At 42.7% G+C, this 23,728-nt stretch overlaps 1 protein-coding gene across 4 annotated transcripts in view; it reads left to right on the top strand.

Moving 5' to 3' along the window:
• Positions 1-23,728, top strand: part of Cntn4 (contactin 4) — a 968,730-nt gene that overhangs the window by 763,156 nt on the left and 181,846 nt on the right. For all 4 annotated transcript variants that reach the window (XM_047534796.1, XM_047534794.1, XM_047534795.1 and 1 more), the window contains 2 exons: positions 4,064-4,261; positions 21,033-21,135. In XM_047534796.1, the coding sequence (XP_047390752.1) occupies positions 4,064-4,261; positions 21,033-21,135 (301 nt within the window). The remainder of the gene's footprint in view (positions 1-4,063; positions 4,262-21,032; positions 21,136-23,728) is intronic.

Genomic DNA, 23,728 nt, shown 5'->3' with positions numbered 1-23,728 from the left:
TCCTCCTTCCTTGTCTCCTGCCCTGTCCACATGCTCCTCACTATTATTGATTGGTGGCCCTCTGTCCATGTGTCTGTTTTAGTGTTCCTATTGGGTCCCCAGCTTAGGAGCTCGAGTTTGGAAGTGTCTGTCCGATTGGGTCCCCCACTGTGTCCACAGGCACGTTCCTCAAGCAGGAAGCTGACCTCCCTGGAAGACCCTCCCCAGGCTCCTTGGTTCTGGCCCTGCCTGGGCTCCTCGCCTGCCATCTTGCCCTGGCTGCCTTTGCCCTTCTATGCCTTCAATTTGGGGAAATTCTTACAATTCAACAATTTTGCCGTTTTATTGTTTTCTTTCTTTGGCTTCAATTTTTCTCTGTATTTAGAGATAAATTCTTCCCTTTGGAGTAGAGTTCTAGAGAACTCTTCCACTCGAGTTCATAGAATCCTGGAGTGAATTCAGGGTCCCAGTTTGGTTCTAGGAGACCCCAGGGAAGGGACCTTGACGATTCATTGACCCTTTGTCAGATAGGACAACTGGGACAGGTATTATTACTGAATAGCTCAATCCCAGAGGCCCCCCTAATGCTGAGGCACCTCGAGTCTGTTCTGCAAATGATGTTTTAAAAGATCTGAGCAGGACCTGACTGATCCGTGATCATACTTTAATTTCTCCTTTTGAATGTAACTTTATTTTTTTATGTGCTGCTGAGGGTCACATCCAGAGCCTCACACATGCCAGGCGAGGACTCTGCCCCTGAGCCGCCACCCCAGCCCCCTTTAATTTTTCTTTATTATTCTGTTACATGAATTTGATTTTTATTTATTTATTTTTTATTAAATTTATTTGTAACTTGTACAGTAAGACATAAAAATTGTACACATTAGTGGGGTAGCTCAAGACACGTATGATTTGTTCGAATCAGGCTAACCATACCTACGCATGGAGTTTCATTTCTTTACGATAAAGCTTCAAAATACTTTTTTCTAGCTCTTTGAGAAGTACACTGTATTATCATTACTTAATTTTGTTGTTTTCGGTTCCATTTAATCACTTTCTCAAAAACTGAACTAATGCAGTTAGTAGTTTTTTGTTTTTTGTTTTCTTATATTATACTTACCATTTTTAAAAAATTGGATTGCTTCAGAGTTTTCCAATCCAGGTTGTGTGAGCTACTAATGGATGTCTTAAAAAATCAGTGTGTGTGTGTGTGTGTGTGTGTGTGTGTGAGAGATGGGAGTGGCATTATCCAATATGTTTAAGTGATTAATCACTCTAAGAAATTCCAAGGACGTCAGCATGTTAAGATCTCTTGCCAATTCTGAAATTAAAAAAAAAAAAAAAAAAGTTTAATCCATTTAACTTTGTTTAACCCAGTGCTTCTTAAAGTCATGTGATCATGTGACCCTTTGAAGATGGGGAAGCCAGGGGCAGAGAACAGGGAATATCTGTGCAAAAACTACAACTGATAACATGCCACAGTGTGCCTGGTTTGGTGGCGCACATTTGTAATCCCAGTGGCTCGGGAGGCTGAGGCAGGAGGATTGCAAGTTCAAAGCCAGCCTCAGCAACTTGGTGAGACCCTAAGCAACTGAGCAGGACTCTGTCTCTAGATAAAACATAAAAAGGGTTGGGATGAAAGAAAGAGAGAGACAGAGAGGGAGAGAGAGGGAGATGCCTCAGTGCACACAGAGTTGTTGATATCTCCCTCTAAAGCACCAAGTCACTTTAATCCCAAAGCAGTGGAACCAAAGGATTACCTGATTTGTAAATACCTCAAATAGCATACCAATGGGATATGGTTCCCTAACAGTTTTTCACTCTCACAGTGATCCTGATGGTGAAGTGTAGCACCAGTAATGACTGGCTCTGTATAGTCCTTCAGAGATTTCCAGGTGAAATTTCTTACATGGCTTCTCACTCCATACCTGCGCCATGTTTAAAATGACCGCCTTGTCCTGGATGAAGACGTTCAAAGTGAGTTTACATGACTTCCCTGTTGCAACCCAGTCTTGAACGTGGGTCTGAACTTCTGGATGCCTCTTTCTACGCCTGCTTTCTAGATGCTCAGAGACCGGCCCCCCCTAACAGAAGCCACACAGCCCTGCAGCCACAACCCACAAGAATTTTGAAAAGCATCTTCAGTGAAAAAATTTACAGTTGCCTGGGTTTCACTTTCTGACTTCTCGCTCGTGACTTTGTTGATGCTCATTTGTACTTAAAACTCTCTTAGAGCTAATTAGGAGACAGGCAGTGTGCTGCTCATTGTTCATACCAGCAAGACCCAGTGCTGAGAGGTGACTGGGTCTGCTGGAGACTCACATTCTGAGGACCTCGTCTCCCTGCTGTTGGTGAAAATCCGTTCTTGCAGGAAAGCTGCCGTACTGGATTGTACTCCATGACCCATTATGGGGGCTTCTCCTCTCTCAGGTTTTAATTTCTTGAGGAAGTAACTAGTTTGCTGGGAAGCACTTGTTTATTTACAATGAATACCCTCTTGACATCAGCATGAGGTTACTTCTAATTACATGCACATGCATAAATAAAGTGATTAGCTGTTCTCCTGTAAACATAATTATGTCTCTCTGAGGCAACGCATGTGGAAATGTTATAATGCAGGGATAAAGGGAAAGCAATATGCATGACCCCTCCTTTGGACGTAAACAGCAGATTATTAGAGCGAAACATGTTTCCTGTTGCACGTTCAGTTCTTGAGGTCAATTGCAATTGGGACTCATTGAAGGATTAAACAGCAAACATACCTTTCACGGTAATTAATGCTCTCTTTACAATACTCAAGTGGCCTTTCTACCATGTTCCAAGGACATTCCGTGCATTTGGAATTTAACCCGGGATCATATTAAAGAGCGACATGGTAACTCAGCCAACTAATCATGAAACCACAGGTTCCCTTTGCATCCAATTGCTACTTCCCCATCCCCTGAACCAAATGATTGTTTAAGATTAAGAGTTGGCTAATCAGGGCTAGGAGCTAGTCTGTCACCTTTCAGCTGTGGACAGAGTGGAGTTCACCATCCTGTAAGGAGAGCAATCCTGGAGTGCCTGAGGCTGGAGAAGTTTGATTTCCTTGGAGCATGCCAGGTCATTGCAGCAAATCATACAAATCCACTGTCGTTTACGGTTCTTTGAAATTGAAAGCATGGCTTACATGTTCATTCAGAAAGCATTTACCTAATCCCTAGGGAAAATTAGAACTTCCAAAAGAGCATTTTCAAGTAGAACTGCCCATTACATTTATTCCCCTTGCATTCTGGGAAGAGTAGGTATTTGCAAAACCATTGCCGTGTAACCGTGATTCCATATTTACTCCCTTGCATATAGAATAGTGTATTTCACTATTTTTTAAACTATAGGTATATATTTGTGGACTCAGTCAATTAGTCAGCTTAGGTGGATTAAATGAGTATTTGCCATAATGTTAAATTGCTGTATTACTAATATGATGGAGAAATGTTCAACCCCATAAATAAGAAGAGAGTAGAATTTGGGTGCATAGTGGGAGTATATTGGAAGAAGACAGTCTTGAGACTCTGGGAAGTATTCTGTCTCTAACCAGGACTAAGAGTGTGGATGAGTTATTTTGTTCCTTTTGTACCAAAGTACCTCAGTTGTTGGGAAACGATCATATGCAATGGAAACCAGCAAGTATGGTATAGGCACATGGTATTCTGGTGTACTGTGGTGATTGTCTATGAAATGGGATTGGGAACTGGTTTACCGTATCAGGATTATAGAATTCCTGGCTGTGTGGTTTGAGCAGTATTAAGAGATGTGTAGACCTTGGTATGTGCTTAGCAAACTACAAAGTTTGGACCACTCTTTGTCAGCTCTCAGTATATTTTCTAGTTCTCCACAAATAAAACTTTATTGAACTGACAGTAAGAGAACTGGGAAAAGGCATTAGCAGACTGTGATTACTTTGTATCTCTGTTATACAGGCTGAAAAGGGATCATTGGGCAACAGTATGAATTGCTAACTTGACCATTTCTTTCCTGAATATGGCTGAGTTCAAGTCCCAAAAGACATATATATATTTCTAACGATGCTTTTTTTTACTTTCAGAGCTGAGCTATGCCTGGATCTTCAATGAATACCCTTCCTATCAGGATAATCGCCGTTTCGTGTCTCAAGAGACTGGAAATCTGTACATTGCCAAAGTAGAAAAATCAGATGTTGGGAACTATACCTGCGTGGTTACTAATACTGTGACAAACCACAAGGTCCTGGGGCCACCCACACCACTGATATTGAGAAATGATGGTGAGTTGTCTAACTTAATTTTGCTAATTCTAAGTGGGTGTGTGCATGTGAGAGAGAGAGAGAGAGAGAGAGAGAGAGAGAGAGAGAGAGAAATCACAGGCCGAATATGTAAAGATATTATGTTACTGGCACACAAACCTTTAAAGTTTAATGCTCTCTTTATTTGATACCCATATTTTGTCCACTTGCGTGAGAAAGAAGCCCACGAATCCACTTTGGAAGACTAATTAGAAATCTAATTGCTAATCTCAACAGAAATGGAATGTGGATTTAGGTGAATATAAATAACAACGGAATCTAGTTCTTGTTTCTCTCCCACTTAAATTGTAGACACAGGAAGAATGAAGTGAAATGTTGAACAATTAGCTCATTAATCACTTCTGTGTAATTTAGTATTCAGGGTCCAGAAAAGAAGTTTTAAATTATCCAAATAGCATCAGGATTTACAATATCACTCCCGTGTCAGTCCGATGAAGAATTAACAAGGCTCCTTTGAGATGGAAGTTTTAATTCCTTCCACTATCATGAGGCTATTTCAAGAAAATATACGAAGTTCACCTTAATCGCTTAATGACCTTACAACCTGTATAAATCACCCGGGGCTTTTAAGAGACAGCCCTGTATGCCAAACTCTTCAAGAGAGCACACTTTTTTCCTACCAGAGATTTTTAGACATGCTGTTCCTTCTTCGGAAATGCTGTTCCTTCCCTTAGCCCCAGACTTTCACTTGGATAACTGGGTGGGATGCCCGTTGCTTGGATAACTGGATGTGGATAACTTGCTTTTCAGTTTCTTCAAAAATGCCAGTTTTCCTGCCTGTCTACCCTTTCCCCACCCACCCAGTAGGGTGGTTCCAGCTCCATACTCCAAAGAAGTCCATTAAGGTACCCTATGGACTCTTTATTCTCTATCACCATTACCAGTGTCCTCCAGTATGCCCCTTACTATAAACTGGCCTTTTAAAAGGCATATCTTACTCCCTGCCATCTTCCTATCTCCTAGACAGCACCTGCTAACTCAGAGTCTCAATAAATAATTATTCAAAGAATGAAAACACAAACATCATTAAGCCCTTCCATAAGGACCCATGTAACGATTTAAGGAGTCATAGCTGATCTGCTGTGTAAATCCTTTTTCCTTCAGGTTCACATTTGAACCTTACTACAAGCAGGAGGTGACTGGGCCCTGAAGACGGAGCTGTCAGTCAAGAATGTTCGTACCAATATGTCAAAGGCCTTTGCTCTGTGCTCCTCCCTGTGCCCAGTGATTTACATAGGTGATCTCATTCAACACCCAAGCACTTCCGAAGGATCATCTGCTTTCACAGTTGCTAATCCCAGGGCTCTGATACGTTCAACCACGAATTCCAAAGCCACATAGTATCCAAATAATGGCCCCAGGAGTCCCACCCAGTACCCAAGTCTAGTTGACTGCAGAGCCTGGTATTTTAAGCCCTCTCTGTGTTTTTCTCTGTTGTCCTATCCCACCTCGTACCTGAATTTACACAAGCTAGTTTCAAGATGAGAACCCAGATTTCCATCCCCCAAGGATATAACTCTCCCCATGAATTTTCTTTTCTTTCTTTCTTTTTTTTTTTTTTAACCCAAATTGTCCTCTGAACCTTCCAGAACAGGGAATTTACAGCAAGACCAGCTCTGGAGAGAGAGTCTGAGCATCTTTACAGTGTAGACCAGACTATGGAATTTGGGGGCAAATGATTTAGAGTTTAGGCATTTGCTTATTCATCTATCTAACATATTTATTTAGCACTTGCTATGTTACAGCCACGATTTTGTGTGCTGGTAAGCAAGAACAGGAAGGCCCCTGTCTAAGGGTACACATATTCTCCTAGCAGATGCAAATCCAAGAAAACAAATAAACCTAAACAAAAACAAAAATCAGATTATTTTAGAGAGTAGTAAATAAACCAGTTTGGTAAAATGAAGTTTCCGTGGGGTGGATATCCATTGAAAGTCTCCCTGAGGCAGGACCTAGGAGCTGAATCCTGGATGATATGAAATCAGTTCTATGAGGATCAGCTGGTAGAGCAAGCTGGGCTGAGTTCACATCATATGCAAAGGTCCTGAGGCCAGAGAATAACTTTTAGCATGTTGTGGGAACATAAAGCATAGAGCATGGTTGGAGCAGAGTGAGTAGGTAGAACTTGGAAAGGGGTCAGGGGCCCAATCTGGAGGCCAGAGAGAGAAGATTGGGTTTTATTTCTAGAGAAGACCTTAGAGAATTGCATCCTAGAGAGTGGTGAATGTCTTTATAAATATTGTGGAACATAAACTTTCACAAACCAAGAGTGGAAACCGGAAGTCTATTTAGAACTCTTCAAATAATTCAGTCACAGAACGGGGATGGCTTAAAAGACAGGGAACATGTGGGGAAGGAGAGAGGCGGACTCCAGGTATAGTTTGCAGGTAAAATTGCCAGAACTTGCTGGGGTACCAGTCAATGTGGAGGTGACAGAAGAGAAAAGCAAGATACCCATGGATTTCGAGTGTCATGATCAAGGATAGAGAAAGGCCACTTACTGAAATGGTGTCCCAGAACAGGTTTGCCAAGGAAAAATCAAGAACATCGTTTTTGACATTATTTGTAAAGGCCCAGACGCAACTTCTCCCTTAGCAACACAAAAAATCGTTTGCTCTCTGGTTTTAAGTCCATTTTTCTATCACAATGTTCCTCTGCTGTATCCACACTAAATCCTAATTAGCTGACCTTCCCACCCCACGCAGATTAGGATCCAAGGTGGCTGTTTTCATCACGCTGGCCACGTGGACACTGTTAAATCAGTCTTTTGGGTGACGATGCAGTCCCTTAAGTGACACTAAGCGGTCATCAGTTTAAAGAGAAAAAGTAGGCCAGTTACTTGTTTTGTTGAAAGCAATCGTGGCCACGTCTCCAGAACCAAAGATGAAGGAACTTTCACAGGAGATAATCCAGTAGCGTTTTGTGAGAGATTATTTTAAAATACAGCTTCTCTGGCCTCGACCCAAAATGCACTTGGGCCTCAATGTTTCTGCCCTGACCTTGTTGGTTTGGGGATGCCAAGTCACCAATGTCATGAAATACTGACTCTGATGCACAAAGACACGGCTGGAAGCAAAGATCACACAAACCTGCTGTTTAAGAAAGCGGCGACAATAATTCAGGAACTCAAAAACTTCCAAATCGTCCTGGACCTGGACAGCTCAAGTGGGTAACAGTCTGCCTTCCAGCCTGTCTAGTACATCTCTACAGGAATGACCCGTTTGGTAGTGGAATATTTTATCACGAAATTAGCAGACTCAGGAGCTCATTCTTCAGCAATTAATGCCCATTTAGTCTTCATTTCCAGGAGAGTTGCAGGGTGAAAGATTCATAACGGCTTTCCCATTTGGGCCGGAGTACATAAAATAGTCACTCAGACTCTATTGCTGAGCACAAAGCAGGCTATTTAATTAGGTCTCGTCTGCAGGTGAGAGGAAAGGGGAAATATAAATCAAAAAGAGATTGCAAAATACAGATGACCTGGAAGTCTCTTCTCTGAGAGTAAAATCAATGAAATGGTCCTGCCACGAGATCTGGTGTTCAGTGACTGACTGTGCGTTAGACTGAGAAGTCCAAGACGCGTGTAGAATTTTTACCGTTGTTTTGATCACTGAAGCACGCTCGCAGTCTCACCTCCTTCAGCCTCACGTAGGTGATATGCAAGGCAAAGACGTTCCCTGGCTAGGAGCAGATGCAGCTGAAAGACTAGATTTGTCCAGGATTCAAGTGATTTCTTTGGAGGTCCAGCTAAGCAGTTCTGGACTTTGATGGGTTGGTTCCCGCCCCAAAGGTCACAGTGAATCAGAGAGTCTTGGCTCAGGTCCTGCTAGGAGTCAGGTGCGGTACCCATGCGCCCTCACTGACTGTCCCTGGTGGGACACCACCGGTCCACAACACCTCGGGACTTGCCTTTCCGTTTTCCCTAGCACTTCCTGTGTCTTACTTGGTCCTTCCTATATCTCAGATCTTCAATCAAATGTAGGTCAGGAGGTGAGCCCTGGGGACCTTGTAGGCAGGCTCTCTGGGTGGACGCTAGACCCACCATTTGTTAGCTAAGCAACTTTGGAGGCATCACTTTAACCTCATCATCCTTTGTTTCCTTATCAGTAAAATTAAAGATAACAAAGTTGTTTTGTGTATTAAAATGCATGTAAGTTGAAACTGCCATGGCACATGACCATCCTCCCAGTGACTCAGGAGGCTGAGGCAGGAGGATTGTGAGTCTACAGCCTCAGCAACTCAGGGAGGCCCTAAGCAATTCAGCAAGACCCTGTCTCTAAATAAAAGTTTTGTTTTGTTTTGTTTTGTTTTAAAAAGAGGGGCTGGGGATGTGGCTCAATAGTTGACCATCCCTGGGTTCAATCCCCAGTACTGTCCCCCCGCCAAAAAAAAAAAAAAAAAAAAAAAATATATATATATATATATATATATATATATATATACATATATATGTATATATATAATGAGAATTGTTCCAAATAACTTCATATCATTTTGCACTATTCACCCCTGAAAAGTATAAAATTGAGAATTAGACACATGTGGGTGGGAGAAGGTGGTACCAGAGATTGTAATTGTTTATCCGGATATTTTAAAATCTGCTCTGAAAACATAACTTCCTCTCTGAGATTATATGGGGACATGCAATTTTTGCCTTAGATATGGTAAAAGGAAAAGATCATAATTGAGAAAAGTACATCCGAGTTATTATTGCTGTAGTAGTCCATCGATCAACATGAGCCTCATTACTGGTTATTAATAATCATGAACTTGCTCTATTATGTGTTTTGCACAGATCTCAAAGAATTGTCCCTAAATCTGCATAAACAGAGGCAGAAGACCACCGTATAACATAACTACTAGGGAAATAATAGAATTCGTTGATGCTCATAATAGCTATTTCTTCTCTCTTCCATCATTACTGCTGACTTCCTCTAAGATGGCTAAAGATGCAAAGAATTAACATAGAAATGAGAGATTGGGGAAGTGAGATCAAGTCTGCAAGGATGTTTATGTCTGGGACATGCATGACTCCATAACTAAGTGTGAAGAATCCTTGTCTGGCTTTCATATTTTTTTCTGTTTTCCTTCAGACTGACTACAGATGGGTTTGGCAGTTCTTGGTTTTGCTCTTTAGAATCAAGACATATGGTAAACAGTGCCTGGGTCTGTCTGCTGGTCCGAAATATTTTCGAATATTATCCCTAATTAGAACTCTACATAGAAGAGATACTAGGGAACGGGAAAGTACATTTGTCCTGTCTTAGGGTTTAAAATCCTTTCTCTCTGTCCCCTTCTCTGCCTTATCTCCCTCTTTATACACTTAACTAAGCACATATATATATTTGGGGTGAATCTGGGTACACACAAGCTATATTGTCTTTGGAAGTTGAAAGGCAAACTTCCCTTTTCTGAATGTTTATTACACTTGATACAAAATTTAAAATATTTAAAATGTATATTTATGTCCTCAAAGATAACTGAAATCTCTGACCATCATTTCATAAGCCCTCGACCATTTTCCCCAGCTTAATTTTATTTAGTACTGAACACAAAACTGACTCATCGAATGTCCTTACTTTAAATCAGGCTTTTAACCTAGTGGAAGACAGACCAACGAAGGTCCTCAGCATCTTCCAGATTCAGAGCAATCTGAACGGGGACAGAAAGAAATGCATTGAGCATGTGAAGAAAGTAGTGGAACTCTAGGGTCTAGTCCCAGATATACCCCAGCTCACACGAGACAGTTACATCAGGTTGTAGTCAGCTTTTTTGCTGCTGTGACTAAAGGACGGGACCAAAACAACCGTAGAGGAGGAAGAGTTTATTTGAGGGCTTATGGTTTCAAAGGTCTCAGTCCCTAGAAGACCAGCTCCATTCCTTGGGGCTCCAGGTGATGCAGACCATCATGGCGGAAGAGTGGCAGAGGGAAGCAGCTCACATCATCAGGAAGCAGAGAGAGACTCCGCTCTCCAGATACAAAATGTACCCCAAAGACACACCCCGATTCCCACCTCCTCCATCCACCTACCACTTCAGTTACCACTCAGTTAATCCCTATCAGGGGATCAATTCACTGATTGGGTTAAGACTCTCACAACCCACTCATGTCTCCTCTGAACCTTCTTGCATCGTCTCACATGTGAGCTTTTGGGGGACACCTTACCTCCAAACCATAACACACCATTTCTTGGGTCCTTAGTTTTCTTAGCTATAAAAATGAATGATTTATAACAAGTTACAGCTAAACTTTCTTCTCCTTGTCATGTGGGATTCCAGGCACAACTTTCTAAATTAATTGACTCCAATCTCAAGATTTGCACAGGCCAGATAATATCAAATCCAACTCAATAGACAAAGACTACTCATTGAGTCAGATTTCCTCCAAATACCAATAACCAGTCTCGGCAGACAACTAGGTTGAACTCAGTCTTTGAGGCCACAGTGACATGAGCCTTCATCTCTGTGACTGTGTAGTGGCTCAGAAGAATGCATTCCCATCAAAGTTCCAAATTCATGAACAGAGAAAACCTTAAAAATGGAAAGGAGAAAATGAGAACATTCTGGAAATTTATTACTGTAGTATCCTCCCTTATGATCCTGCCAACTGTGGACAGTAAACTCTCCTAATATTGCCCCAAACTTCATTACAATCTCATGTGGGTCTTAAAAACCACTATTAGTCTTTGTGAGCAAATCGGCTTTATTTGTGGGCCACTTTAATTAACCTAATGGTCAGATCAAAAACCCAATCATTAAGGGAATCTCTTTTAAATTGTACACTTGACCTACAAGAGTTTTGTTGATAACCTAGCATTTAGGGATGCAACAGGGAAAGTCCATTAAGTCGGTGTTTCAATTGACTTGCACATAATTTTATATTGTTTAAGATCTAAAGTTGGTACGAACATCCTTTGCTTTGTTTTACTGTCATGTCTAACTGCAGCTTTGGTGGAGTTTGGTCCCAGCCGTCATGTCTTGTTTCTGATTCTCCTACAACATCACAGCTGAGGATCTGTGGGTGTAAAACATGTTCGATGAGAACATTTACATGACTGAAGGATGTGAGAGGGTTTGCTAAACTGCCGTTGCTAATCTGATTTAATAGAGTCTTAATGGCCCTAGATATTTTGCAAAAGATTTGATAAGCTTAGGAACTTGGCAGAATGCTCTAGACCTCTAGCACAGCCAATTCCATTAAAAGTCCATGGGCGCCATTAAAGGTCTTGGATGGTCATTTGGCTAGTCAGTCAGAAAGCATCTGCTCAGTGCACGTTGTATGTGGTACATGATAAAATCAGCAGACTTAGGGAGCATCTAATTAGTGAAGGGTCTAATTTTTCATTACTTATTGGAATTACTTAATGGAGCGCTAAACAGTACATTTACAAAACAGAAAGATTTGGAATGCAAGAAGGAACTGACCTGGGCAGTCTTTTGATCTTAAACTAGCAAGTATTCATGGAGTATCTGCTGTGGACTTCTTACTCAGGATGCAAAAGTCTTTATGTGCCCTCATGTGTTCCAGTTTGGTTGAGGAGTCTAATGGCAGTCTTTGACAGCAGTAGGACCACATTGGGGGAGAATGGAGAACCAAAGTGGATTCACTTAAGTTTTAGTTGTAAGAAGATCTGCCACAGAGTGGTGAAGGACCCAGTGAAATTTTGTGTAGATTTCTACCCTGGGGGTCAGGAAGTGGTGGCTGATGTTAGGAATCAGCTCAGGCAGAAGGCATAGTACTTATTTAAACCAAGGGTGAACAGACTTCCTCTTGAAGGTCTAGGCCTGCGCATGATCTATTTTAATAAATAAAACTTTCTCCGTAGAAGTCTTGAATATTCATATAATTTTTATTGCTTTTGTAAATGGTATTTTGCTTTAATCTCATTCTATGATTAATTACTGCTAATAAATAGAAGTGCTGCTCATCTTCTAAGTGATGCAGTATCTGGGAAGCTTGCTGAAATCTCCTGTTAGTTCCAATAGTTTGTTCAATCGATTAATTCTTTTTGACTTTGCTATCTTTCCTGTTTCCTCTGTGCCAGGGGCCAGACAACTAGGACTCATAGTTTTATTTACAAAACCATCTGTTTTTGCTAATAAAGTTTTATTGGCACACAACCCTCTCCACATGTTAACATTTTACAGTTTTAATAGGAAAGTTAAGTAATGACAGAGACCACCTAGCCCAAAAAGCCTAATAAAATCCTTATAATCTGGCCTTCTATAGAAAAACTTTCCTGACTCCTGACAACATGATAATACTTTAAATATCCAGAGACTGTCAGAAGACTATTTCTTTGCGGCTCCAAAGATTTGAACAAGGACCAGAGGCAGAGAAAGTATTTAGTTCAACACAACATGAGAAACATTTTAATAGGACCAAGATAGGAAAGGGAAAAGTTGGCTTAAAAGATGACCTTAATTACTTCAGGAATTCAGGTCAAACAAGAGTGTCCCAAGCCAGGCACTGTGGTGCACACCTGTAATCCCAGTGGCTCAGGAGCCTGAGACAGGAGGATCTCGAGTTCAAAGCCAGCCTTAGCAACTTAGCCAGGCCCTAAGCAACTAAGTGAAACCCTGTCTCTAAATAAGATATAAAAAGGGATGGGGATGTGGCTCAGTGGTTAAGTATCCCTGGGTTCAGTCCCTGGTACCAAAAAATAAAACCAAACACCCAAAAAATAAATAAAAAAGAGCATCCCAGGAAAGCCTTCCATCTTTATATGAGAACAATTTCTAGACTAAGATTTTCTCTGCATTTTAATTACTGTAAAGGACAGATGAAGATTCAGGTTTGACTTAAGCCAAATAATAGAGTTTATATTTCATTATTCACGGGGTTTTTGAGGATAACTTGAATTTTTTTTCTCCCCCGCTGGTGCTAGGGATCCAACGCAGGGCCTCTGTCCTGCTAGGCAAGTGGTCCACCACGGAACTACATCCCCAGCCTTTGGAACCCCAAGTGTCAGAGATGATGCATAGGCTCTGAGGGGGGCCTTACTTCTCCTTTCCAGTGGTGGGGAGATTCTCATTTGGAGCGTTTTTCCCTCAAACTCAGCGGGAGTTAACCCGCTGGGTGTGGTGGGCACTGATGGACTGTCCACTCAACTTCATTTGTCTCCTTCAACCCAGGAGAAAACAAACTTTTTTTGAAAAAGGGCAGATGGGAAACTCTGTCCAGGGAGTCTGTATGACTCATGAGGCATTTCCAAAAGCTTTCATCTTAATGGAATCACGTTGTATGACTTGTTTCTCAAGAAAATCAACTTGGGAATATTTCATAAAGCCATTTTCACAACCTTTTTTTTTTTTCAGTAGAAAATCCCACTCTGTGGAAGTCGGTCGATGCTCCTTCTGCGGCTTCATTTAGCAAGCCCAGATTCCAGCTAAGGCAGGCGCTGGCAGAATCTTATGGCACAGACTGCAGACCGGCCTCCTCCTGCCAACACAGCGCGCTGCAAATTGTACTTAAACAAGCGCAGCGTGGATCTGATTTCTCTTTCCCGTGCTGTAAATTGTCAGTTATTTTGTTAAATGCTATGTTCTTACGGACGCTGGCGTCGGGTTTTGAAAGTAGGCCAGTCATTGCCACAAGGTCATCTGCAGAGTTCAGTCTCCTGTGGGTCCCTGTCCCTGGTGGGATGCCATGACTAGTTCCCTCCAGATGACCAGCCCAGAGGACACTCATCTTTAGGGATATCAGTTGTGTAAGCAAAAATAACCAAAATGGTGTCGACACCATAATGAGAGTACAAATACCCAGGTCGGGAGCAGACTTCAAGGATCAGCTCCGCCTTTTATTCAGCAGCGGAGTCAGGGATCACTTTCTGGGTAGAAAATGGAACCAGTTTCTGGGAGGACTTAGTTTGTATAGGTGCACACTGGCGGGGTTGGGGTGACTTAACCACTGAAGATTTTAACAGAACATATCAGTTTGGGCATTGAGGAAACGGGTCGTGAGAATTTGAAATTTGTTTTTCCTGGGCAAGGATGGAGGGTCTGGAGTTCAGCATTCAGCGCTTCTCTCTCTCCCTCAGGGGTCTATTGTACTGTCGCTGGGAAAGGATTTATTTGGGGAAGGATCAATGTTTTGGCTTCTTCCCAGAGACTGTCATCTTAGGCTTGATGGACGTCTCCTTCCCGGAGTGTCCTGTCACTGGGAAAGGACGTATTGGGGAAGGATCCGTGTTATCAGTGTTTTGCCTTCTTTCTCCCTCCCTCTTCCCAGGCCACTGTTTTGGGATTGTCATTTCTATATCCTTCAAGTTGGACCATTCATTCATGTTAGCGGGAACACCTTGCTTTTGCCCACATTTAGAAAAGTGATTCTCAAAGCGTGTTCTTCAGATCATCAGTATCAACACCATCTGGGGGCTTCTCAGAAAGGCAGATTCTCAGGGCTGGGGATATAGCTCAGCTGGTAGAGAGCTTGCCTCGCATGCACAAAGCCCTGGGTTCAAACCCCAGCACCCACCCCCCCCGAAAAAAAAAGAAAAAGAAAAAGAAAAAGGAAATGTCTCTCTTAGAGTCAGCTTATAGCAGAAACTCAAACTCTCCAGGTGATTTAAATGGGGGAACCACTGCTTTAGAAGAGACATCTAGGAATGTGTAACACCATCTTCCTCAGAAAACCCACTCTTCCTGTTATTCAGTAGACAATTAATCATTGCCTGTGTATACCACATTACCATGCAATGCATAGAAAAGAGATGCCTGGGAGGGTCACACAGAGCCAGGATGTGGTCTGTGTCATCCGCAGTAGGTCCTCTTGCTAGGCACACGGCATGATTTATGGTCCATGTTAAGTGAATATTTATCACGTCTCACTGAGCTAAGCCACGCCTTCTGAGGACTTTGACACGTGGAATCTCAAGTTCTGCAACTTCCATTCTTGTTAGGGTGACCCTCTTCCGCTGAAGAATAGAAAACATTGACAGTGCAGGAATTAAGACCCTTTTGCTCTACAAGTAAAATTATTGATGCAGCTATCTTTATGTACAATTGATAACAAGAGTTGTCTCTATAGACACATCACCCAGCCCCCGCTGCAGAAAATGAATGTGGCTGAGATTGTATTTCCTGGATGAAGGAGAGTATACTCCACGCCTTCTTTATGTCTGCTTTATCTAGGTTGTGTAGATATGGTGAAAACTTTACATCTTCCCACTTTCTTTAAAAAAAAGTTTGAAGCTGGAAAAAGTGTTCTGGGACAATTTCATCCACCAGTTTACTCCTTTAGCCTAACCTGTCCATAAATCCCCCTGGGTATCTGTAGACCAATTAAGTTCAAATGTGTACAGGTGGACAGAGGGAATGACTTGAGAGAAGGATGGAGGAACTTCAGATTACATAGAGGGAAATGAGAGGGAGGGAAAATGAAAGATGGTGGACTCAGACAGACATCCTTACCCTATCTACGTACAGGTACGATTACACGAACGGTGTGAATCTACATCGTGCACAACCACAGAAACAAAAAGATGCACCCCATTTGTGTACAATGAATCAAAATGCAGTCTGTAAAGATTAAAAAAAATAATTTTAAAAAATGCACTCCATTTTTAAGGGGGCTCTTGTTTTTGTAAAAAGCAAAAAAAAGCAACGCTTTTAAACTTTACGCAGGCCAAGATGGGGAAAGAAACAGTCAAACAAAAAATAGAGCCTGTGCCAGATGTAACCAAATTAAATGGAACCGTTCACAGGTATTCCAATAAAATTGTTGATAAAATGTGGGAGAAAATTGCCTACCTTGTTTTTTTATGACTTTAAATCTAGGGAAGTCATTATAGACAGTGAAAAATCCTTCAACAGCAATGAAAACCGTGGCCTTCCACCCCCTCCGTATCTTGGTGTGTGTGGCAACTACTGCCAACTACACAGATCAGTCTGGTCTTCCTGCTGAGTCCCTGGCTCCTGTTCATACAGCCTGAAATATGGGGTGGCCATATAAACCAAGCAGTCACTCCATGTGACCAGGTATACAACCCACGCAGTTCATTTCAGTGAAAGATGATCTTGAGTGACCTTGAACTAGAAATCAGTGACTCCTAACAAATGACTTCCATGTCTAGAAAGAACGGAGTTTGACTTCATAACTATCAGGGGCCACAGTCTAATGGCCTCCATACCTGTTTCTTCCCCTGCTCCAATCCATGTCTGCTGGTCACACTTCATATTTTCATATTCGTAGTACAGAGCAAGGAATTGTGAAGGATACAGAAAAAATCAAAAAGATTTCCATTCCTCGGGGAGGTAAAAAGTCTAACAGAAGAGCTGCCACGTATATAAACGGCCATAAAGATGATAGAATACGGTAATGCTGTTTGAGAGGTACCCTGAAATTTGTAAAAGGTTTTATGTCAGTGGTTATTTACTGAATCCCTATTAAGCAAAGAGACCGCCGTGGAAGATAGGCATACAGTATGAAAAAGAGTCATTTGCTTGATGTTACAGTTTTTATCATCCAGACGGAAGACAGATTCTGAACACACAGGCCAATGAGAGGACTGTAAATTGTTATAAGAAACATGAAGGAAACAAGATGGTAACAGAGAACCACAGGAGGGGCCTGTTTTAGAGTGATCAGAAAACACTTCTCTGAGGTGGCATCCTTTGAGCTGAGACGCAAGCAGTAGAGTCATCCTGTGAAACTCATGGGGAAAACAAGAAAAATGAGAAAACCGAAGTCAGTCAGAGACATGTGACAGTGTTCACGGAAGCATTGTGGATAACAGCTCAAAGCGCAAGCAACCTGCGTGCTCATCCACCAGTGTTATGGGTGGAACTGTGACCCCTCAGAGGATATGTTGAAGTTCTAACCTGCAAGACTTCAAAATGTGGTCTTACCGGGCACACGCCTGTCATCCCAGCGGCTCAGGAGGCTGAGGCTGGAGGATCGCAAGTTCAAAGCCGGACGCAGCCTCGCGAGGCCCTCAGCAACTCAGCAAGACCCTGTCTCTAAATAAAATACAAAAAATGGCTAGGGATGTGGCTCAGTGGTTAAGCGCCCCTGAGTTCAATCCCTGGTACCAAAATAAAATAAAATAGAATAAAAAGGTGGCTTTATTTGGAAGTAGGATCATGGTAGATGTAATTAGTTGAGATGAGATTATAGTGGGTAGGATGGACCTGTAGTATCAATGTGATCAGCGTCTGTGACAACAGAGCAGAGCTTAGGGCCACATGCTGTAAGCCAGGGAACGCTGCAGATTGGCAGCTACCGTCAGATGGGTAGAAGCGGAGTCTCAGAACACAGTCCTCCCAGCATGTTCTTCTTTTCCTTTTCTTTTTTTTTTACTGAGGATTGAACGCAGGAGCACTTTACCACTGACCCACATCCCCAGCCCTTCCTTTTTTTAATAGTGTATTTAGAGACAGGTCCTGCTAAGTTGCCTAGGGTCTTGCTAAGTTGCTGAGGCTGGCTCTGAACTCGCGATCCTCCTGCCTCAGCCTCCCGAGCCGCTGGGATGACAGGCAGGTGCCAGCAACTTCTAGCCTCCAGACTGCGAGGCAGTGAATTTCTTTTGCTCTAAGCCGCCTGGGTTTTGGGTACTGTTTTGGCATCCCTTGGAAACTAATGCAACCAGCAAACAGATAAATAACATGTAGACCTCTGTAGAGTAGAGTCCTCTTCTGCAGTAAAGAGGAACAGATGTCTGGTCCTTGCTGCAAGACTGATGACCTTGAAGCCAGACACGGAAGACCACATACTGTGTGATTCAATTTATGTGGAATGTCCAGATAGGCAAATGCAGAGACTGCACAGAGGTCAGCCAGGGCTGGGACTGGCAACGGGATTTCCTGTAAGTGGGCTTACGGGGTCTTATTGGGGTGATAGAAATATTCCAAAAGTGAATCACGTTCACTTTTCACTGCCTCCGTGAAAAAGCTAAAATTTATTAAATTACCCTCGTCAACATGAGTGAATTCTGTGTATGTAAAACTACATCTCAAAAATAAAAGAAGTCATTTAAAGAAAATGTCATGGAAACAGTGAGGAATGAGTCAGAACACGTTTTGAGATTTTAGTGGTGTAGGATGGGCCCACAGTCCAGTATGACCAGTGTTCTCAGGAAGACCCACAGAGAGAAGGTCACGGGACAACAGATGCTGAGACAGTCTCCAGCTTCAGGACACCCCAGCCCCAAACCAGCTACCCCCAGAACCTCAGGAGCAGCAAAGCAATCGTGTGCACAGGTCCTGGGAGACCCCTGCAGGCTACAGAGATGGGGACGTCGGGAGGGGAGAAGGCAGTGGGAAAAGGGGACAGTATCCCGTCCCGGGAGAGCAGACTTCCAGTCTGGACCTTCCTAGGTAGGATCTTAGGGTGGGGAAATAGCAGTTCAGGGGCCCAGGACGTTGAAGCCTACATTTCCAGTGATGTCTTAGTTCACCGAGGTTGCATGCGGTAGATTTGTTCCTTGGTATCATTCTTACAACTGTATTGAACACAATTTATCTAGAAATTGGTAAGCGGGGGAAGGGCCCCATTGCGTCTGAGACATCCTTGTCCCTTGCCTTTAAACCTCCGCGTCTCATCTTCTCCCAAAACCGCGAGGCAGGGCAGCGGGGAGTGTCTGCAGGCCCCGGGAGGACAGAAGATCTCTTGCTCTGCATGCAGTGCCTTCTTTTAATTAGCATCGCTCGCAGGGTGTGTAGCCACCTGCGCCGCGCTAAGAGGTGCTAACGTGCTCTCTGCGCTCAGAGTCACCCCCCTGATATTTATGGGATGATGATTCAACGGTACAGGCTGTGTGTTAGCAAGTTCGGCAGCTGCGTGAGAACCCTGGTGTTAGCAGGCGCCGCACCATCTCCAGGCCAGCTTTGTGCAAAAGCAAAACTTAGGTGCGAACTCAGACTCAGGCACCAGCCGGCTCAGGAGGCAGAGGCGGGCGAGAGTGGAGGAAAGGTTGTGAGCGGGAACATGTCAATCAAGCCCAGAGTGGGCGGGGTTGAGTTTCATAGTGTCATTTACTGCAGTGATGAGAGACCAGAGTGAAAGATGGAGACAGGGGTCAGGGCTTGAGTGTCCACCTTGAGCACTAGTTACTGGCTGGTTTAACCCCATTGAGGCATTTGCAGAAGAGGGGAGTCCTTCTGAACTGTGATTTCACCCTTTGGAGGAGGGACAGGTGTTGCTTAACTGCTTTCTGATCTGCGGATCTCCTCTTTCAAAAGTGCACATCCAGCCAGGCACAGTGGCGCATGCCTGTCATCCCAGCGACTTGGGAGGCTGAGGCAGGAGGATCATGAGTTCAAAGCCAGCCTCGGCAAGAGCGAGGCCCTAAGCAACACAGAGAGACCCTGTCTCTAAATAAAACACAAAAGAGGGGCTGGGGATGTGGCTCAGGGGTCAAGTGCCCCTGAGTTCAATTCCTGGTACCAAAAAAAAAAAAAAAAAAAAAGGTGCACATCCATAAAAACCAGATGAAAATCACCCAGTGAAATAATGTCAGAGTCCCTCTGAATTCAATACTCCCTGTCATTTCTGGAGGAGAAAAGCAAACATTAAAAAAATAAGAACCTATACTTGAGTTTGTGCTTTTGATACCATCATACCTTACAGCCAGCCTAGCTACATCATACATATCTAACACTACGGTTGATTTTTTTTTTTTTTTCACACATTGAATAGATCCTCTGGCTGTCTCTGAGTCTCTGAAATGGCAAATGGAAAAGATCTGTGAGATGCGCAAAATCATCTCTTTGTTCACGCACCTCTGTCCGCTCGGTCCTTATTCTTAACCTTTTCTTCCGGATCCTTTCGTCTCTTTTCCCTGTGGCTCTGGGAAGCAGCCAGGAGAAATGAAATGGGGAGTCCTGACATTGAGCAGTCAACTAGATAATGGCAAGTGTTTGATTGCCACCGTTGAATCAGAAATCAAAGAAAATGACCCGAAATTGAACAGGAACCGGTGTATCCAGACAAGGAAAGTGACCGTAGACAGGGCCCAGAAGTTACTGATAGGAAATCATCACTGAGCATGTGCGAAAGTGGGAGAGAAGATTTTCATGGTCGGCCACGGGCAGTACACGTTTTTATCTCTAGGTGCTTCTTATTTCTTTAATTGATTCAGAATATAATAAGAACAGAAGCTTTGGATGCTACCATGCGCTCACTAATGAATGATTAATTCAGATGCACCTTGGAAGTGAAAGTAAAAAATTGGGACCACAGAATGAAGCCTCAGAAAAGTTGTTTTCTTGTGTAGCCTGCAAGTAATTTTTTAAAAATATATTTATTTATTTATTTATTATCTTTATGTGGTGCTGAGGATCGAACCTCACACGTGCCAGGCAAGCGCTCTACCACTGAGCCACAACCCCAGCTCTGCACGTAATTTTTTTAAAGTACCTTTAAATATTTTATTTTTTTCCCACGGTGTGATTCCAAAAAAAAAGGTGATTTTCCTGGTGACTAAGACTTTATCACTCCTTTTTTTTTTTTTTTTCTCCCGTGACTACCTTCAAAAAGTATTTTTGAGAAGCGAAGTTGTACGCATACAGAATATAATCCCAGGCAGATGGTGTGGCTCTGGGGTACCAATTTTTCTCTAGCAGTAACTGGGAGAAGAGCCACAATTTCATGGCTGTTAGAGACAGGACCTGCTTCAAATGAAGGACCTAATTGTGCACATGATGATGTATAGTAATAGCCTGGGTTATCAGAAAAACGCTTGAGTACATTTTTTAAAGGTCTCTGAGACTTTGCTCTTTTGTTTATTCGCAGGGGTGATGGGCGAATATGAGCCCAAAATTGAAGTGCAATTCCCAGAAACGGTTCCCACCGCCAAAGGAGCCACGGTCAAGCTGGAATGCTTTGCTTTGGGAAAGTAAGTTCTACTTTTAATCCTCCCTTCTGCTTGGGCAGGTGTAGAATTTTCCTTGGGCTGTTCACCGGGATGGTTTCTCAGGTGACTGAAAAGCCTTTCTCTGCCGTTCTGCACGTGCATCTTGGATTCTGGCCTCACAGAGAGAGAGGACAGGTAATGGACAGAGGATTAAGCTGCCACAGTTGATGTGGTCACAAAGAAGAGGAGAATGGGCAATTCTGAAAATGAATTTTGTTCTCTTTTTCTGACCTGTAATGTGCACGCTATCTGCCCCAGAACGACAGGAAAACAATGGCCTTCATTTGAGATACAGGCAAGCCAACAATTTGGAAAAATATGGACTTTTGTACTGGCCCCAGTTTACAGAAGATACATCAAACTTGTCTTGAATTTCTTTTAAAATTGCCAGTGTCTTCACTCTACCGTGGATTCCTGTCTGGTCCGGCTAGAGAGAGAGAAGATCTGGTATTTTCTAAAAGGGTCTCTGTTTTACAGAGTTGTGCAAAAATTACTCACGCCTTTATTTAGTCTGGATTACTCGTTAAAAAAGAGCCTACTTGGGAACCGGTGAGCTTTTCCCACCTGCCAGAGGCATAAAGAAAATAAAATGTAGATCATCCGGGATCTCTACATGCCAGTAACCAGCAGCAACCTTTTGGCACCCACAGTATACATCATCATCTGAAGTGAGGATTTTTCGATCTTCTCTGGATTTTAATGATCCATGTGCACCCCATCTTTCTGGCCATTCTTTACTAATTCTTTCTTTCTTTTTTTCCTGTGCCTAATATTCACTGAGGCATAAACACTAACCAGTGCCCGGTTCTTGCATCTGCTTGTAGTCTTTTTTTTTTAATGATTTTTGTGTTCTCCATCAACCATAGAAAATATCCCTAATTTTTTATTTCATTGTATTTCCGGTTCTAATGGAAGGGTTATTTTGGTTTCCTTATGTTTTCAAATCATGGCAACATCAACCACAGTGGTGTCTTTATTTTGGTATAATGCAACATGATGATCATTTTTTTTTTGTGTGTCCCAAGACTTGCCCTACAAAATGAATTACGATAAAGGCTGTAGCACTGGAACCCACGCAGACATTTAACGTGAGGTTGAGCCACACGTAAGACATGGAAAATACCCATGATTTATCGCTCAGGGAATACAAGCAGGTTGCACACAGTATAACATGGTTGCATTTATTTTTTTACTTTTTATTTTTTATTTTTTAATTTTTTTTTTTTATTTTCAAGTGTGTATGTGAAGTGACTTGGAGGAAAGGTCAGAGCAGGTCACTGGATCATCTGTGTGGTGACTTCGGAAAGGTGACACCTAGCATTGTCTTCCGTGAGGAAAGCAGAATTCGCGTTCGCGCTTCCAAAGGGGCTATGAATTAAAGTCGATTCACATTGCTTGAATGTCTCTTAGAATAAAAACAAAAGACATAAATTGGGCTCCTCTGTCTACCGGGAGATGTTTGGGTCTGCCCGTCTAGCTGTTGAAATACACCATCATCACCCACTTAAGAGCACAAATACAGTTATTTTTAAAGGCACAGATGACGTGCGGCTCTCTTTGAATACGACGCCACCCCTGATACGCTTTCCAGAGAGCCCTTTCCACCCTGTAAGCCAGTGTCTGTCTAATGAACTTAAATTCTTTTAAAACAAATAGAGTGGAGTTGATGGCTTTAATTTTTTAAATACCATCTCAGGTTTCCCAGCGAAGATTAGCAAGTCTTTAGTCTAATTACTTCTCTGTGAGTGTTTTTGTGAAAAATAAATAAGTAAATAATGATATCCCCTGCTAGGAAGCCGCAATCTTCAAAGCTGTGGTTAGCTTGCTAAACCATTGGTTTGCAGACTCAACAATACCCTCCTTCCAATTTAGGCTGCGTTCTAAATAGCTATGGCAGCAGCCTGATAGATGTCTTGAGAGTACATAAAGACCTCGCAGATGGCTGCTTGCTTTATCTCACTATTTTAATTAAAGTTCCCCCAAGCCACCTTCCAAATGGAATGCATTCAATTGGTAAGGCTGTCCATATAGACACGATGATATGGAGAACAACCACCTTCACCAGAACAGGGTGCTTTGAGTGATCCATTCCTCTGGGTCAGTAGTCGGGTTGTATCCCCCAGATTTTATGAGTTTAATTATTTCTACTATTATTTGGGTGTTTCTGAAAACAGGGTACTTTCCTTGCTGGGTGTGAGATATAAGAATATAAATCTGTTGAGATATAAGAATATATATAAGAATATATTCTGTCGTCTGTTTCTGTGTAACCAACTAACAAGGAACAACCAGTTTCTGATTATCTCCCGCTGGGTGGGCCCAGCATAGAGGCAGGGCGTGGCTGGGTGATTCTTTCGCTCTGTGTGGTCTTTAAGCTGGCAGAGAAGCTGGTGTTGAGAGCTCAGGAGAGTCTCACTCCTGTTTCTGGTGTCTTGGTGAGGATGTTGGAAGGCTGAGCTCACTGAGACGGTCAACAGGGGAACTTCCATTGGGGTTGCTCTGCAAGGTGGTCTCAAAGTCTCAGGCTCAGGGCTGCAGATATAGCTCAGTTGGTAGAGCGCTTGCCTCGCGTGCA

This window comes from Sciurus carolinensis, chromosome 19 (genome assembly GCF_902686445.1).
Source record: "Sciurus carolinensis chromosome 19, mSciCar1.2, whole genome shotgun sequence".
NCBI lineage: Eukaryota > Metazoa > Chordata > Mammalia > Rodentia > Sciuridae > Sciurus > Sciurus carolinensis.
The sequence above is the reverse complement of the archived record's forward strand: the minus strand, read 5'-3'. Positions and strand labels throughout refer to the sequence as shown.